The sequence below is a fragment of the Vicia villosa genome, unplaced genomic scaffold (genome assembly GCF_029867415.1).
Source record: "Vicia villosa cultivar HV-30 ecotype Madison, WI unplaced genomic scaffold, Vvil1.0 ctg.001461F_1_1, whole genome shotgun sequence".
In the NCBI taxonomy this organism is placed as follows: Eukaryota; Viridiplantae; Streptophyta; class Magnoliopsida; order Fabales; family Fabaceae; genus Vicia; species Vicia villosa.
The window spans coordinates 504,520-523,983 of NW_026705623.1; the positions used below are offsets into that span (position 1 = coordinate 504,520).

Genomic DNA, 19,464 nt, shown 5'->3' on the forward strand with positions numbered 1-19,464 from the left:
AATGGTTCATCACAAACACGCTATATAGTGATATTCAAAATACTTATTAAATTTGTTCCATTAATAAATATTTATTAATTAGGGTTAGAATTGCGCTAACTACATGGTTAGATTAAGAAAATTTAAATGTATTAAATATTAAAAAATGTATTATAAATCATATATTCTACAACTTTATTGTTTGAAATGTTCAAACACGTGACTGTCCATTTATTCAATTATAAGAAATAAAATTAAATATTAAAAAATGTTTTAAAATGTTCAATTTTTCTATGAATTAATACTTGTCTTTTTTGCCTCAACCTCAAATTTTAGTCACACAAAAATTTCACATGTTAGATAGTAAATCAAGAATTCAAGAAACATCCTGCAAGAGATGTATATCTTGAATCAAGTACTGATTACATCTATTTTTATACAAGGAAAACCTATAACACCTTTACATGATAATGAATGAAAAAATACTACAATAAGAAACACAAAAATGCACTAAATAAATCACTATTAGTTAGCTAGTAGTGATGTTACTATATGAGATTTTAAAAATAACCGAAATCGGAATGTTGACAACATGACCTTGATTACCAAACAGTCCAATCTTCCCATAACTCGTAACAGAGTTATTCGCAGTTGCGTTTAAGATCACGGACAGGACTTGTTTTTCGCCGTTTGCGATGGAAAAGTGAGTTGGAGTTACTTTCACCGAAACACTAAAAGGAGCAGTCCAACCGACACTGTAAGTTTCGTTATTTCCAGCAATGTTTTGAACTGTTCTTTGCACAATTGTGGACTGGTTTAGCTTCGCTAAAGTGATTGAAGGCAAGTTTAAATCGGAACCATTTAGAGTGGAGTTATAAAGCAAACAATTTTGACCGGTGAAGTTTAGTACTACCGGAGCTGAACCGTTGATGCCACATAAAAATGACATGTAATCATCGTAACCTACAAAGAGACGTGTTCGTTAATAACCGGTATAAGCATAAAATGAGAACTTCTATTGAAATGTGATTACAACTTACTAGTATCGAAGATCAAACCCGGGTTCAATGCTCCAGTTGCATTTACAAAACCGCTTCCCATGTCAAAAGGAGTAGCTGGAGTTTGGCTTTGATCTGGAAAGGCGTATGATCGCTGAGCCATAATCGGTCCACCACTCTTATCGTTCTGGGAAGCAGTAGTAGAAAGGGCGGAACCAATGGCTGCAGGACTGAAATTCGGAAACTTTTGCTTAATCAGCGCAGCAAGACCCGCAATATGTGGTGCAGCCATACTTGTGCCAGACATCATTGCGAAATTCTCCCCTAATAAAAACGCAAATCAAATATTTATATTCCATATTATCATGTTTGTTTCCCGATTCAAAAAAAGTCATGTTTTTACAAACCTTGAAATTCAACTGAGTCGGTTCCAAGAGAACTCCAAGCTGCCCATATAAAGTTTCCAGGAGCTAACAAGTTAGGTTTCAAAATGTCGGCTTGACGAGGAAGACTGTCTTCTGGATCTGGTCCTCTGGCAGAGTAATACATAACCTTTGGGGAAGCTGCACTGTAGTTTGCTTTTAGTCCACCACAGATTGCAGCAACCGCCCCAAATTTAACAACTTTCTTCGAAACCGCATCTATTTCCAACGACGAATTGTAGTATTGCATCAAAATCTGACCAGTCAAAACAAAAACGAAACTATCAGGAGGTCATTCCTCACATGTAAAAGAGGGACAGTAATAGAGAAAGCACCTTTGAGTCATTTGTAGATGGAATTATAATGCCGGGCGTTTTTATTGCGACTGGGTTAAGCTGAAAACCGATCACATAAGGATCCATATAGAAGACAACACCTGCTGCACTATGGTTCTTGGCTGTTTCTGACGCTCGTTTGATAGTGGAAATGCCAAGCACAAATCGAATTGAATAGCTGCAGATCAGAATGTTCCCTTTGATCAAATCACGATTGTACTTGCTTGTATCTTGGCACTCGCCAACATACATGTCTTCAGAGACCGTTGTGTCATTGTTCAAAGCATCGTGCGCGTGAACCAGTTTGTAAAGTTTGTTATCGTCCGTGCCAGCTGGGGAAAATAATCAAAAGAAAAATAACAAAATTGAAACCGTTTCATTCCTTGACTAATTTGGAAACTGTTATCCATGAACAGAAAAATATAAACTTACGTGCAAGTCCAACTCCAAGTATGGTAACATTGTTTCCGAGAATTATGGAGTTACTATAAAGCCGATCATGAGAGGCGGCACCAACAGTAAGGATCCATGGACTGAAAGAAGACATGCTCATCGGTGATGGCCCGGTATTTCCAGCAGCTTGAACCACAAAAATACCAGCCTTTACAGCTGAGAGTAACGCCATGTCTATAGGATTGAAGAAAGTTGCAACACCTGGAGGACGCCGATTTGGAGTGATAGATAAACTAATTATGTCAACACCATCTTGAGCTGCCTGTAAATAATCAATCAATCATACATACTATTAGACTTCGACGAAAAAGCAAAAAATGGCTTGTTAGCTATGAAGCACGGACTCTGACACGGACACTGCGACACGACACGACACGGACACCGCTACATATACAATAGTATTTAAGCTTCATTAATTATCTATTATTAAAAGAGTTAAAAATATTCGAATGAAAATTAATGTCTTTAATTTTTCATTGATAATATTGTTTTAATACACGTCCAAAGGATGTGTAAAGTATGTTGAAAACTATTTTTTTTTTTTTGCAAAAACTTGTCAAAATTGTTCTACAAGTATTGTATGAGTGTCATACGAGTGTCCGACACCGATTTAAGGAGTGTCGAAACAATGAAAAATCTATTTTTTTAGGTGACACTTGTTTGACTTTTTTGACACTCGTCTGACTTTTCCGACACGTGTCGTACGGGTGTCATACAAGTGTCAGACACCGACGCGTGTCGGAAACCGCGACATGTCTATTCTTAGAGGTGTCCGTGCTTCATAGCTTGTTAGTGCCACATAAAAGATTTTTTTTGCATATAATAATAACTCATTTGATTCAAAATCGACATGGATTAAGTAACTGTCAGAGCATATGTACCTGGTCAATTGCAGCAACAACATCTGCAGCAAATCCTCCAAAGCTCTTGTATAATGCCTTGTACACCGCAATGCTGTACAAAATTGAAATGTAATTATGAAAAGATGAGATGAAGTAGAAAAATGAACGACTCTATAATGTTGTGTATAACTCTGGATCCGAAAAACTGCTACAAGTGTTAAAAGTAATAATAATATGAAAAACTAAACAACTTAAACATAGTTCAAGATTATTTACTGCGAACGAGGAGCCATTCCACTAGCATTCCCAAAGTGATGCCCAGCAACAATCACCGGAATCCCATGGTTTCCTGCTGCAACCGATGCGGTATGCCTGTGTATTATACACAACATCAACATGAACATTTAATCAAAGGAGAAGAAAATACAACAAATCTTAATTTATGGAGTGCATAATCAAGTATACATGACTAATTATGTTGCGATTGGAAGCAGTTTGACAACATTTTCATTTTCAAATAATGGCTTAAGATCTCAAAACAACCATAAATAGAAACTAGGCCTAATTAATCGAGGTTAAAGTAGTCGATGAATAAAATTGATAAAATAGACTGGTTAATTTAACAAAAGCAACTAAAATCAAACATAACACACTGATTTCGAAATGCCAAAAACTCACGTGCCATGGCCATCGCCATCAAAGGGAGAAGCATAGTCTTGAGTCAAGTTAAATATTCCTCTTGTTATAGCAGATGCTGCAAAATGACGGGCCCCAACAAGTTTCCTATTGCAAGAGCCAGATGGAAAATCTCGAGTAACCTCACAGATACCAGAAAAATGAGCAGGAACAGGATATGGGTGTTGAGATATATTATCGCTGAAACTAGGGTGCGATGGATCTATTCCAGTGTCAACAAACCCAATAACAACTCCTTCTCCAGCAATATCAAAACCCCCATTTTGAGACCATGCTCCTTGTGGCAGACCCAAAAATTGTGGAGTATGTGTAGTCGCTGTTCTAACGGAAAAATCCAAAACCACATTGGACACTTCATTGCTCCTTGATAGTCTCTCTGCCTTCATGAATCAGTAAATTCAAAAATCAAAAATACATTTGTTGAAGTAAATTAAACCAAAAAAATTGGAAGTAACAGTGTTGAGCTATGTAGCAGCAACACTTCTCACTAATGGTGTGTGTGTTGTCTGACAAACACCAACACGAGATGTGGTTACATTCAATTATTCTATTGTCTCAAACTATTACTGGTGTTAATGTGTCAGTGTCGTGTCTAGTGTCATGTTTGTGTCGATGTTTCATAGGTGGTGAAGCCAAATCATAAATATGGACATAATCATGATGCTAAAAGCTAACATTTCATACCTGCTGTTGGGTAACAAGCACGGCAAATCCATTAATTAGATAGTGGTAGCTATAGAGTTTCAGATATTTCTCTCCTTTCAACACTTTCTTCAACAAAGAATCGTGCACTCGAGTAACATAAGAGCCATATCTCTTATCCGTCTTTGTAACATTGTCATATCTATGAAAAAAAGAGCAACAAAAACAACAAAGGGTTTCATAAACAAGCTCAAAAGTCTTGAAATTAGGAACTAAAGCAAAGATGATGATGATGCAAAGTACTGAAAAATTGAGAACACATAATTAACAAATAAAATGACTCATATCATACATAAAATCCAACAACTAATCACTTATAGATTATATAACCAATCATTTAACTTAAAATTACAATCTTATCATAATAGTACATAGCTTCCACAAGAAGCCTAATGATTTGGGATAAAACAAAACCCCCAAAAGAATTGAAAAAGCTAAACATCTTGATCTACAAGAATCAAACACAAACCATCCAAATCACATGCAACAAAATTACAAACCCCAATTAAAAAGTACTTAATAAGAGTGAGTTAGAAGATTTGATATACCTTGGTTTCTGAAATTGAGTTCTTCCATTATCTTTGAACCCATTATTATTATCATCACTCAACCTTGTCAAAACACCATAGGAATGAGAAGTTGGAGCTTGTTTCAAAGTAACAACATAAACAGAAGTAGTAGCAGCATTATCCAGAACATCTTGTAGGCACAAACAAGGCACAAGAATCACCAAACCAAACAGGATTAAGTGTGTCAAATGATGTCTCCCCATCAGGTTTTAATGGAAACTTAAGAAGAACAAGTTGAATCCAAAACAAACCCAACAAGTTTGAAGAAGAATAAGAATAGTTCACAAACCCACATGCATCATTGTCAAAGTTCAAGTCTTTGGAGCTTCTAAACACTAAAGAAAGCAATGTGATTTGTTTGAGAGAGATAAAGTATGAAACTTTTTGAGAGAGAGAGAGAGAGAGAGAGAGAGAGAGAGAGAGAGAGAGAGAGAGAAGTGTTGAGTTGAGTTAAGTTAAGATAGGAGAATCTGGAAGCAAAGGGTAGTGTTGTTCTTGTTGGGTTTTGTGAAATGAAGTTTTTTATTAGTATTATTATTTTGTTGAATTAATTGAATCAAAGTAGAGAAGAAGAAGGAAAAAGGAGAATGGGAAAAATGAACGTTTGATTTGGATTTATTCGGTTTTGGAGATTTATGGGTCGTTGGTTGTCGACATATGTATGTTGGGGTGTTCCCGTGACATGTGTAAATGATGACAACTACATTTTTGTTTCTTCTTTTTTCTTTTTCTGATTTTTGTTTGTACTTTAGGTTTTTTTTTTCTTCTTCTTAACATGTTGAAATAAATCAATGTATTTTTTCAAGTTTTATTTTTTATTTTACAGAAAGTGGATTCTATTTTGGGAAATTTGTGTATTATTATACAACCGACACTCCTGAAGAAATTAAAAAAACTATTTGAAATTGTATCTTATTGATCATTTTGATTTGAAATTGGATATTTTTTATATTGGATATTTTAATGTATTCGGCATTTCCACGACATAATTGATTCTAGCAAAATTGAGTTTGGTAGAATTAATTTTTACAAAATTGAGTTTAGCAGAATTGATTTATGTTTGAATATATTTATGTAAAAGAGTTCAACAATAAATTTCATCAAAAATCACTCAGAATCAATTCTAAGCTTTAAGTATTTGTTTGGTACTGCGTTGCATTTGGTAGAATCACGTTAGATATTCACGTTGCCGTGAAAGCTACATATAGTAGCTTCTTTGTTTTCACGTTTACAATGCATTCGAACGCGAGAATGCCAACACAAACGTAGTTCCAAACATACACTAAATTCTATCTTCAAGTAGAATTAATTTTAGAGACAAAATCAAGTATATTTTTGATAAATCAAACACCTCAAAATCATTCTGAATCAATTTTATACCTCTAGAATTAATTCTAAATCTTCTAAAAATCAATTCAAACGTGCTATACATGTTGACTCTATTTTTTATTTTCATTCAATTTATTACTCGTATTTCCCTTGGATATCACGTTCATTTTTATACAAGTATATATTACAAATAGGATAACTTTAAATATACTCAAAATTATCATATATAACACACCGAGAGAAGAAGTTTAAATGCAGTTTTCCACGGGGAGGAGATAGCACATTTTGATGATTTCATTAGCGAGTCAGAGTTACATGACCTTCCGTTACACATAAGAAGATTCACTTGGTCAAGAATTGGTGGCTCTACTTCGAGCTGGATCGACTGGTTTCTCATCTATGAATCTTGGATCACCGCTTGCCCATTATGCAAACAATGGTGCCTCAATAAAGGTATGTCGAATCATTGCCCAATTTTTCTTTGTGAGTATAAGAAAAATTAGGGTCTGAAACCCTTTCGCATGCTAAGTTGTGGAAAGACACAAAAGGCTATCACAATTTTATCAGAGATAAATGGAAAGATTTAAACATTGAAGGATTCAGTATGTTCGTCTTAAAAGAAAAATTCAAGATGATTAAGGAGAGTCTTAGAAGCTGGCATAAGAATCACACACAAAACCTCGGAGATAAAATCAAAAAACCTAAGGAAGATCTTAACAAGATGGAATTAAAAGAAGAATCGGTAGGTTTGTCGGAGGAAGAAATAACAACAAAAAGAAAAAGATGGGATCAACTCTTCAAATTATTAAATCTTAACTGCAGCATACAATGGCAAAAATACAAAGCAAGATGGTTGAAGGAAGGGGATGCAAACACTAGGTACTTTCATGGTTTCATAAACAAGAAAATGAGATATAATGAAATTTTGAGTTTGGAGTATAATGGTAGAATATTAAGCAACGTGGGCGAAATCAAAAATGCAATTGTCAACCACTTTCAAAATCATTTTTCTGCTAGGGGCGTGAGACCTCTACCTTGCAACTTGAATTTCAAAAGAATCAATAGCCTGAACAATGAGGAGCTAATTAAGGAATTCTCGGAGGAGGAAATCCGCAGGGTAGTTTGGGACTGTGAAAGCTCAAAAATCCCAGGGCCGGATGGTGTGAATTTTGGCTTTATAAAAGAGTTTTGGGAGGATATCAAAAATGATTTCTTCTGTGTTTTAGCAGAATTGCATTCCAACGGTTGAATAGTCAAGGGCGCAAACTGTTCGTTCTTTCTGCTGATAAAAAAGAAAAAGAATCATGTGAAAATGGAAGATTTTCGACCTATTTCCTTAATCGGGTGCATCTATAAAGTTATATCTAAAGTGTTAGCAAATAGACTGAAAAAAGTGATTGGTTCAATGGTGTCAGAAATGCAACCAGCTTTCATATCTGGTAGACAAATCCTTGAAGGTATCCTTATCACCAACGAAATTGCGGATGAGGCGAAAAGAAAGAAAAAAGAAGTATTGATGTTTAAGGGTAAATTTTGAAAAGGCTTCCGACTCTGTGGATTGGAATTTTCTCAACTGTGTAATGCAAAAGATGGGTTTTCATGAGAAATTACGGAGTTGGATCACAAAATGCTTACAAACAAATTCTCTATCAGTGTTAGTAAATGGGAGCCCCACAAAGGAGTTTGAGATGGGTAGAGTCCTTATACAAGGAGACCATTCATCCCCGTTCCTCTTTCTAATAGCAGCAGTAGGTTTTAACTTATTGATGAAGAAAGCTTCAAATTCGGGGGATTTTTCAAGTTACAATTTTGATGGGTAGGGCAACGAATGTTTTTTGCACCTTCAATACGTCGATGACACCTTAATCATTGGTAAGAAATAGTGGGGGGTCATACGAAGTATGAAGGTCATTCTCTTGTTATTTGAGCTAATGTCGGGTCTTAAGGTGAATTTTCACAAAAGCTTGCTTATTGGGATTAACATTCCAAATATTTGGCTGGAAGAGGCGGCCAACATTCCAAATTAAAAAGTCGGATAAACCCCGTTTAATTACCTCGGTCTTCCATTTAGGGAAAATCTGAGACGAATAGCGACTTGGCAACCCGTGATTGATATAGTGAGATTAAGATTGTCTAAATGAAAGAATAAACAATTATCCATTCGAGGTTGTGTGTTATTATTAAATCATTCTTGTCACTATCCCGGCCTATTATCTATCACTTTTCAAGGCTCCGTCAGGTATCATTTCGAAATTTGAATCTTTGTTTAAACAATTCTTATGGGGCGGGAGAAAGGAGGAGAGAAAAATATACTGGGTAAAATGGGAAAATGTGTGCAGATCCTTAGACGAGGGAGGCTTGGGCTTAAAAAATTTGAGAGGTTTTAACGACGCTTGTAACACCCCAAATCTACCCCGAAATAAGCAGGAAAATCAGAGTGCAAAAATCTTAAAACCAATTCAAACATCATGACTCGAGGCGTCACATTTAATCGACTAATAACACATTCACATATCATGCTCATCAACATAGATACATAACACATTTAAAGGAGGGCAATATCCAATTCATTAATCATCAATTCCAAAAAGTAATCACATCACAGCGGAAATCAAATATCCACAATAATCTAAGTCATAACATTATGGCCAACATGGCGCAATATATCCAACAAGTCTCAGCATAACATAATGATGAAAGCCAACAAAAGGTAAACAACAAGAAGCAAGACATAAGCAAGTAATCTGACATCCCCTCGAGTGCTACATATCAGAGCATTGACACACCGACTCGAGCTATAAGGTACACGACTATTCTGCGTCATCACCTACGTGTTACCAACAAAGCGTAACATTCAAACAGAAGGGGTGAGATATCATTCATTATAAAGAAACGTATGATAATAGTCAAAGCGTAGTAAAGATCATACATATATCACCACTTCTCATCACATAACATGTTATACAGTTCAATTCGCTAAACATCTAGCAATAGGGTAAGATTGTTAAGTAACAAGTATAACATCATCTTTCATTCACAAGTATAATACGAATACATCAAACAAGCATCTCATTGCTACGTCTCAACATCTCATCACCACATCATACAAACATATATTGAGCATAACATCACATGCCATTTAAAAGTGACTCGACTTATGCAAATGCATGTGGTACCAATTTGGAGTAAAACTCCCACCGTCTCAATTTTGCCATTGGGCACACCGTCGCTATTTGCCAATAAGGCCATCGTCGCTTTTGCAAATGGATGGGACACAATGAATGCAACATCCACACCAACACAACACATACAACACGGACAATATGTCACAACATCACTCAAAATCACCATCGAACATCATCAATATAAGGTCGAACTTCAACAACAACAAAATCACCATCATTCATAAGAATGCATCACATCATTATCACGTCATTAGGTTGCATCATCATACAACAACAATTCATCTCATAACAACAATTACATCATACAACAATCCAATTCAAGAAAAGGATTCACAAAAGTTTCTAAAGATATTCAAAGCGTATACAATGGAAAAACATCAATTAGAGCTTCACGAAGGTTCAAACGGCATACAAAAAGGAGTTACTGATCAAAAGATACATCATTTTAAAGTTTAGACAAGTTTTGTGAAACAGGGTCCGCTTAGCGGCCCACAAGTGCGCTTATGCAAACCAAAATTCAATAACCGCGCTTCAAGCGGCGTGTGGCAGAAGCTTTTTACGAAACAGGCTCCCCTTAGCGAGCCTCTTTATTTTTCCAGATATAACAACATCCGCTTAGCGGACCTACGTCCGCTTAGCGGGAGCGCGATTTTGCAGAAAAACGATAACAGCAACAGACCTGCATAATCACCCTTTCTCCAGCCAAAACTCATTCTAAACAGCAATTAAACATGTACAAACACGAAATCTACCATTATCTATCATCAAACATCAATCAAAACACATTTATAATCACAAATTCATGCATTTTGTTCATAAACCCTAACATTTCTACACAAAGATAATCCATGGTTCAATCATACAATTCAACCCACCCTAAACATCATCATACATCCCTTTAGCATGAAAGAATCTTACCCTTACCTTAGGTTTTGGATTGAAGCCAACTCTATCTTCAACCTTGAGATTCTCCTTTTCTCTCCTCTCTTCTCTTCTTTCACCAAAATACCCAAATGAGCTTCTAACTTCTATTTTCTCTAAAACCCTTATTTTGTGAAACTCTTACTAACGTTCTAATTGCTAATGGGCTCTAATTAACACTCGCCACTTACTAATATCCACATAGGCCCAATAACTCGTCTAACTCACTAACTCATGTTATTTAATATAAAACTTCAATGAATAACACAAAGAGCACATAAGCAAATAATTAACACATAATAATTAAATAAATCACATAGCTCACAATTAAATAAAATACTTAAATGAAAAACGGGTGTTACAACGCTCTCTAGAGAAAGTGGACTTGGAAGATCATTTGGGAAAGAGGAGGTCTTTGGCACAAAGCCTTATTCTTATAGATATGGCGAGTTGGTTAGGACTTCCAACAACAGTTGGAGAGGGTGTTCTCTTTGATGGGTTGACTTAAATACCCTAGATTTAGGATTTAGAGAATTACCTAATGAATGTTCTGTTAGAGGAATCTACAAGAAAATCATGAAACTTAGATATATCACGCCCAACCTCTTGTGGGTGAAGATTTGGAATAAATCAATCCCGACAAAAGTTTCTTGTCTAGTTTGGAGGCTTTTTGATAACAGAATTGCTATAAAAGACAATCTGCTTAGAATAGGGGATATAGGACAGGAACCTTTATTATGCTGCAGTGGGTGTGGAACCGAGGAATCAATCTCCCACCTATTTTTCAAATGTTTGTTTTTTGCAAGTATCTAGTACTATGTCTCCAAGTGGTTTGGCATCTCAACAGCACTGTGTCACGGAGGGATAAATCATCTTCTACAATTCGAAGCTCTCATTGGAAGCGGTAGAGTTTTTGCTGAGAGAGTTAGGGTGGGTTGGTATGTCTGCATCTGGAAGGCGTCGAACGATAATCTACTCAAGAACATGGACCTCAATATAATCAACATATTAGAATCTATGAAAAGATGGTCTTGCAGAATTCAGGCATGATGCAGTCCGGCTCATTGAAGTTCAATCAGCTTGTACGGAACATAATCATCATTCATTAGGAACAGATAGAGTATGTCTTAGGACAACATTATTGTATTTTTTAATACGTATACAAAAATCTTAAACGACACACATTTTAAAACGGATTGAGTATTATTTTGGCCTCTTAAACAAAAAAAAACACACAACAAATGCAAGGTTATGTTCTTATTCTTCTAACGTGTGCATAGCTTACATGTCAGCATTATTTCCTTTCCAACAAGAGAGATCTGATTTAAGCTTACATGTCACTAGTCTATTGGTCAAAGCTGCTACGTTATCTATGTGTCACTTACGTCATCTAATTCTTTTAAGAATAACCACCAATTTATGTGCAACGGTCATTTGATAGTCAACGACAAACTTTGAAAAGGAGCATAAATATTAGGCAGCCCTTGGAATTTTTGCCCATGTGAAGTGAATCCCTCGATTGATACTTGAAATTGGAAAATTAAGAAATATATAAAATGCTTTTGAATTTTAACTTATTTTGCTATTTAGTTCATACATTAATCATTAAAATTCAATATTTAAATAATTCGTCTCTAAAAACTTATTTATAAATGTTAAACTAGTTTAATTTTTATAGTATTTGTTGAAATTTTAACATGTATAAACTTTTAATTGCACCATTTTCAAACTTTCATCCCAACTTCATATCGATATACATTTACGTATTAAACTCTAATATTTATCAGTTAGCATTATTTTTATGTACTTATACAATTTTGAGTATTAAAAAACATTCATATAATTTAGTTGCATCATTTTATAAATTTTATGACTTGAACGTAAATGTATATCGTGGTACTGTAATAGATAAAAAAACTATAAAAAAAATGAATGTCATTATCAATAAGAAAATGAATGTCACTCAAAAGTAGCAAAATAATGAAAATTAAAAGTAGCAAAATGAATGTCACTCAAAAGTAGCAACTAATAGTGGTACTGTAATAGATAAAAAAAAACTATAAGAAAAAATCAGTAATAATATATAAAAAACAATAGTACAATAATGAAAATTAATAGTTATTAAAATGAGTTAGTTCATATAAGTCAGTTTATCAAACTTGTTAATATATGACTTGAACCTCAAAATTAGAGACTAAATTTTAAAAGATTCTTTTAATATAATTTTAAAAAATCCACTACTTAGTAATAGTTTATATGGATTGCGGATAGCCTATTTGATTTGTATTATTTAAAAAATTTAAAATGATGATAATATTTTTTTCACTCAAAAGTAGCATATTTAGTTACATCATTTTATAAATTTTTCATCTCTTCTATTTTATTTAACATTTCTATAATAAATATTACTCACTTCATTTTATAATAAGGATTGTTTTAGCAAATAATACTTGTTTCAAAATGAATGTCATTGTAGCAACCTGCCCTAAAAATTAAGACTTTTAGAGTCGCCACCTATTCTGAAGGGCGAATAGGAAACCCTACGCAGTTGAGAGATTCAGGGTAAGTTATTATAATCAGGTCGAGGGAAGGTGTTAGGCACCCTCAACCCTTTCCTAAGGTTTGTATCTGAGGTTAAGGCTTATGACTAAAATATTTAGGATAATAGCTAAAGAAGTGAATAGGGTGAAAAGTGAGATTGGACTGAATTGAGGTTTTGAGGGAGGGGACTCGCCTTGGTTATCCAAGTGCCTACGTATCTCCTTAGGGAGAATCAGAGTCAACGTAGTTCGGGCACAGGGTTGTACGCCTTTGAATTGATTATGAAAGTTTGAAGACTTTTTAAATGGCCTATCGTAGTTTTGAATTTAATTTGAAAGGCATTTTGAGTTGCCTGATTGAAAAAGGATGAAAATCCGTAGTGTCGTGGTTTAGTGTATTTTCACGTGCTCGTCACTCACCGAGACAGGGATGAGATTATCCCTTGACTATTTCCCTCCCCCTTCTCATTTCTCTCTTTCCTTTCTCTCTCTAACCTCTCATTCTCTCTCTTCGCTCTCTCCTCTCTTGGACATTCCCCAGAAAATAACACCACAAGAACCACCACCGGCCACTACCCGCAACCCTACTCCACCTTAGAACCACCGTCCCCCACCCAGAATCCGATGAATCTTCATCGGAAAGTTTAAACCCCAACCCAGAATATTTCAATCCAAACCCAGAAACATGAACCCGGATGAAGATCATCGTGATCTTCATCTTTAACCTATGAACACGAACCCTAAACCCCCAAATTGAACCCAGATCGACCCAATAATCCACATGCAAACATGAATCATAACACAATTTAAGAGCTAAGCGTGATACCAACCTTTCTCTGCCGTGAAATCCTCTTCTGTTTCTCTTTCTCCCTCGATCTAATCCCTTCACGCTTCTTTTGTTTGCAGGTATGATGTAGACGAGAGAGTTCCTATTCGCGGCGCCCTCCAATCTCCAGCCAAATCCCCCCCTTTTCTACTGTTTCTTCTTTTTAATTTATAGTATTAGGGTTAGTTTTAGTTAGGAAATTAGAGATTTAAGGATTGTTTCTCTTCAGATTTGTTTGTAATTTGTTAATAGATTCAATGAAATTATCTTTGATTATGATTTATGTTCAGATTTGATTTGTATTTCTGTTATTTGGATTGAAGATTTTGTGCAATTCAATTCGTGGGCCTGGGCAGAGATTGGGAATTAGGGTTTCCCTTGGTGGTTACAGCAGCGCAGGGGAAGGAAGGAGATGATGAATAGTGGTCGGGTCGGTTTGACCCGGTCCACTACCCCTGATCCACGTATGACAAAAAACCGGCCCATTACATGCCAAAAACGTGTTGGCCCAAAAACAATAACAGACAAAAAAAACCAAAAAAAACCCAATTAACTTGTTTAATTAATCTTAATAACTTACTATAATTTTATCAAAATGATATTAACAATAATTAATCTACTATCAACACTAATTAGCAACATTTAAATGATTCTAATGATAATAATTAACACCAATCATATTAACGCTAATGATTTTATTAATTAACAAGAACGCTTATTTAGTATCTCATAATCCTAATATTAATCTAAATTAATAAAAAAACTTATGGTTAGTGAATAATAAAAGAAAATGATGATAAAAAAAAGTAAATAAAAAGATAAAAAAAATGATTAAATGAAACAAAAGGGCCAAAAATGAATTGGACCTCAAATATTTGCTATTCGTACCTCCACCAATTTATACGGGAATTTTATAAGAGAGCGAGTTTAATAATTGGTATATTAAACTCTATGGCTCTTAATTTTTAATACCCTTAATAAATTAAAACGGGAATTGCATCGGGTAAATTTTGGGGTATGACAGCTGCCCCTATTTAATTATCTTGGATTGAATGGCGTGAGAATACACGGGTCTCACGCTTTTCGGATCGAAGAGTTATTAAATAATGGAAGACCCCTAAATTTACCTCGTGCTTGAGTATGACGGAAAGAATCGTCCTGCTAAAGCCTGAGTCTTACATAGCGAGGATTTGCAGTTAGTTGTATGATCAGCTTGCTATAGTGCTAGCTAGCTTTCGCAGTTTATGAACCCCACTTACTATAGTTTTAATAAGTTCTTGTAGTTCGCGCAACCCAGAAGGATTACTTGCCATAGTTCTAGCAAGTTCGCCTGCATCAATAGGAATCATTTGCCCTAGTTCAGACAAGTTTACCTGTATAGAATATTATTTTGTAAATGCATATGCATTATGCGTATGTATGTGACCCCGTTGTTTGTATAATATAGATGTATGAATGTTTACGCATGTAAATGTTGCGTGTATGCAACTGAGTATGTATGTATGTATGTATGATAACTCCACCGTCTTATCTCCTTATCACCCATTGAATTTGTTTAACCCTTTTGAGATGTTTGCGAATCCTAGTTCGGATTGTATTCGAGGAGAGATGAAGTAATGTCTTACATAAGACTACTTGAAGAGGTTTCCTGAACAAGGTAGATCATTGGAAGATATGAAGGGGATTAGGCTTTAAACAAAGCTCGGGAAGAATTGTCTTAGAGAAGACTGACTGAGGAAACTCTTTGAAAGAGCAAGATGTGTCTTTTAGAAAAGATTGGAAGAATCTTACCTAAAGAAGTTGGGATATGGTCTAAACAAGATTACCTAGAAAGGCTCCTAAAAAGATATGAAATGCCTTAAACAAGATTGCCTCGAAAGGCTCCTATGAAACGTCTTAAACAAGATTACCTAGAAAGGCTCCTAAAAAAGATATGAAACGTCTTAAACAATATTACCTAGAGAGGCTCCTAAAAAAGATATGAAACGTGTTAAACAAGATTACCTAGAGAGGCTCCTAAAAAAGATATGAAACGTCTTAAACAAGATTACCTAGAAAAGCTCCTAAAAAAGATATGAAACGTCTTAAACAAGATTACCTAGAGAGGCTTCTAAAAAGATACGAAACGTCTTAAACAAGATTACTTGGAAATGATATGACACGTCTTAAACAAGACTATAAGGTTAACTTGGATATGTCTCGAACAAGACTGACCTAGAAAGGCTCCTGGGGAGGATAAGGAGGGTCTTAGAGAAGACTACTTAGAAAGGTTGATAATCGTTTTTGGAAAAGACTACCTAGAAAGGTACGAAATTCTTTGGATTGCTTCTGAATTGCCTTTGAAGAAAGGCTCGGAATGAAGCATCGAAATTGTTAAGATTAAATCGTTGAAACGATCGTATTTGCACCGTATTTGGATGATAATATCCTTTTGTCTCTGGAGTGACCTGAAAAGGAAAATGTTGATTTCATGCAATGTTATGATGCATGTGTCATGTAATGAGATTCTCCAAATAAATGAGAATTATGTATGTACGACGATCCCACATTGTAGGTCGTAAATAATACAGGCGTAGGAAGGCCAATTACGCAGCAATGCTCCTTGTGTGACACTAGCGTGATTTCCCCGATATCAGGAATTTTGGGAGACGTACCATTTGACCTGAAGGAAGTATCCTTAGAGGGAACTTGAATATTACCACGTCATGCCACGAACCTGATATGCACTGCCCCAGTATTTGAATTCTTGAAAGATATGCCCCAGTCAATAGGATCCTTGATTGTATGCCCCTGTAATCCTCGAAATTTTGCCCCTGTTTAGGAGAACCCCCTGATGTAGTTCCCCCGGTTCAGGGATCTTTATTAGCAATGATCGCCTTTGATTAACCCAATCTCCCTGATGCTAAGTATTGATTCGAATGTGAAGCAGATGCTTTTCAGAATTAGTCATGCGTCTTGGTCGTGTCCGATGGACAGAAATTCGCTGAACACTCAGAATGAGATGATGTCTTCTAGGAGAGTACCTGAAGAGGTTCTTGGGAAGGATATGAGATTGTCTTGAACAAGACTGTGCTTTAAACAAAGCTCGGGGAGGCACGTTTGTAAAGAAGGTCAAAAGATTCCCATAGAGGACCAAGACTATTTTAAGGAATGTAGTGTTTTAAACAAAACTCAGGAAAAGACATTTCGAAGAAGACTACCCTAGAAAGGATGGGATACCGCTCTGAAGAAGACTGTACTCTAAACAAAGTTTGACGAGGTTCTTGGAGGTATAAGAGAAGTCATGGACATGTCTTAAGAAAAACTAACTGAAAAGATTGACGGGTGTCTTAAAGAAGATTGCCTAGAAAGGTTCCTGGAAAGGATGAGGGATATTTTAGAGAATATTACCTGAAAAGGGTAAGGGATGTCTTAAAGAAGACTACATGAAAAAGTTAAGAGATGTCTTACAGAAGACCATCTAGAAAAGGTTCTTAGAAAGGAATATGTCTTAGAGAAGACTATCTGAAAATATTTCTGAAAATGACGAGAGACACCTGGAAAGGCTCGTAGAAAGGACTAAAAGATGTGTCTTAAAGAAGACTATCTCAAAAAGGTTCCTAGAAAGGATAATAGATATTTGAACATGTCTTAAAGAAGACCACATGGATAGGTTAAGATATGTCCTATAAAGGTTCCTGGAAAGGATGTGAGAGTAGTATTGAAAACATTTGATACTGAGTGACCTTTGCAACGTGCCCCCCGGTAACGGACTTGCCCCATGGGCTATTCAGAGTCTTTGAGATATTCCGTGGATCTTGATTAGATTGCCCCAGATAAATAGGATAACAACGGGCCAAGCCTTGTGTATACCATAGCCATCCGAGTCAGGCGTAAGAGATATTTCTTTTTGATATGCTTTTAAAGCTATCTCGCCTGTTGGTAGGATTTTTAGCCATGCCCCATGCAACTTCTCCCTGATGTTAAAACATTTGAATCTATATAGACCAGTGTGCTTTACGATGAAATTCATAAGATGCGAATGCATATGTCTGTCTTGAATGCTTAAAAACATTTTTGAGTAAAACAAAGTGTTTTTTTTGTAAGAAAGTGATATCAACTCAAGAGTTATAGTGAACCTTAAGGAGTCGGGATACCTTTTGGTAACGGTATGCTTTCGAACTAACCATGCTTCAGTTAGGACTTTTAAGGGTTGTAACGTGGCCTGGTTCACGGTTTTAAGAAACAAAGGATAATGGCTCAAAGTTTATTTGTACCCACCCCAATCTTCGCGATGTTCTCCAGTCCTACGCTCAGTTAACTATGCATTTATGCTCCAAAAGACTTTGGGTATTGTAATACTGACATTCATGATGGTTCAAAAACCAAAGGTTCATCTGCAACGGCAGTCATCCTCCTTTTTGTAATATCTTCCTTTTGTCGAGGGTATGTAGTGACTTCTTTTTTCACTTTATTATCCCTAATTTTTGCCTGCACTGTTTATTTACAACTACAGTCAGCGGGATGCCCCAATTTTGCCTAAGTCTCCTTAATAGGTTTTGACTTAGCAGGCCTTGCATTGTTTTTTCTTTTTTTTTGCAGATATTGACTGCCAGACTTAATGATGACGGGGAACCATCGGCGATTATGTTCAAAGGAACAATTTGGAATAGTTAAGTTAGCTGAGCATCTACCCTACCCCAGGTTATATTTTGAGGGTTTTTATTTTGTACGTGAAGGAAAACTCCTACTTCTTAGGCTCAAAGGGGTTGACGAGGGATTAACATGCTTATATCTCCACTGTATTGGAGTTGAAACCATGCCTGTACATCGTCAACACAGTCTGTTCAAAAGCATACTGTATGAGATTGTGGTATCGTTTTCGTCATTCTCCCTCTAAAGGTACACATCTTTGAACAAAAGTTGAATATCACAAATAATAAAACCAAGTAAAAACACAGTTTTGAATATAGTGAAAACACTAGGAATAGACCAAGACAAACGTAAGCAATGCATTAATGATTATTGTAAAGTACATAGCGTATACCGCAAAACCAATGTTTAAACAAACAGAAAAGAAATTGCGAATGAAAACAAAAACTAATGATCTAAGAAACCCTCCTTCTAGCCACTTATAGCATTAGACTTGCGAGGCTCTTCGAACTCAATGAGCCCTTCTTCAATTAAATCTTGGATCTTGTGCTTCAACGGCCCACAATCCTCTGTATCATGACCAGGACTATCTGAATGATAAGCGTACCTAGCATGATGCTTGTACCTAGGAGCGGGGTTAGCTGGAGCCGAGTATGGAGGCAGTAGAGTTATCAAGTTCTGACTGAGCAGATGTTGCAAAGCTTGAGATAGTGGCATGTGCAACGGGGTGAATGATCGTTTTGGCTTTGACCTCCAGGTGTGTTGGCCACCCTGTTGCCTTTGCTGATCCTTCTGTTGTAGTGCTGAGGTTTGATTAACCAGGATTGCCCCAACAGTGTTGGGTTCCTTTTTCCCATCATATGACTTCTTTGTGTGATAGGAACCTGAGGGTGCCCCTTGTATCTTCCCATTTTTTATCCCATTTTCAATCCTTTCACCAATGACTACCAAGTCCGAGAACCCTGAAGATATGCTTCCGACCATCTTATCATAGTATGGTCCTTGCAAAGTACCCATAAAGATGTCCACCAGTTC

At 36.0% G+C, this 19,464-nt stretch overlaps 1 protein-coding gene across 1 annotated transcript; it reads right to left on the reverse strand.

Annotated features, from left to right (window-relative positions):
* Positions 1-269: 269 nt before the first annotated feature.
* On the reverse strand, positions 270-5,577 carry LOC131635255 (subtilisin-like protease SBT2.3). Its single transcript, XM_058905866.1, has 10 exons — positions 4,976-5,577; positions 4,410-4,569; positions 3,708-4,105; positions 3,306-3,401; positions 3,069-3,141; positions 2,167-2,449; positions 1,735-2,066; positions 1,385-1,655; positions 1,020-1,301; positions 270-942 (listed from the first exon to the last, which is right to left on the reverse strand). Exons 1-10 carry the CDS (start codon positions 5,197-5,199, stop codon positions 509-511), a joined length of 2,553 nt encoding a protein of 850 aa, XP_058761849.1. The 5' UTR covers positions 5,200-5,577; the 3' UTR covers positions 270-508.
* Positions 5,578-19,464: the final 13,887 nt, after the last annotated feature.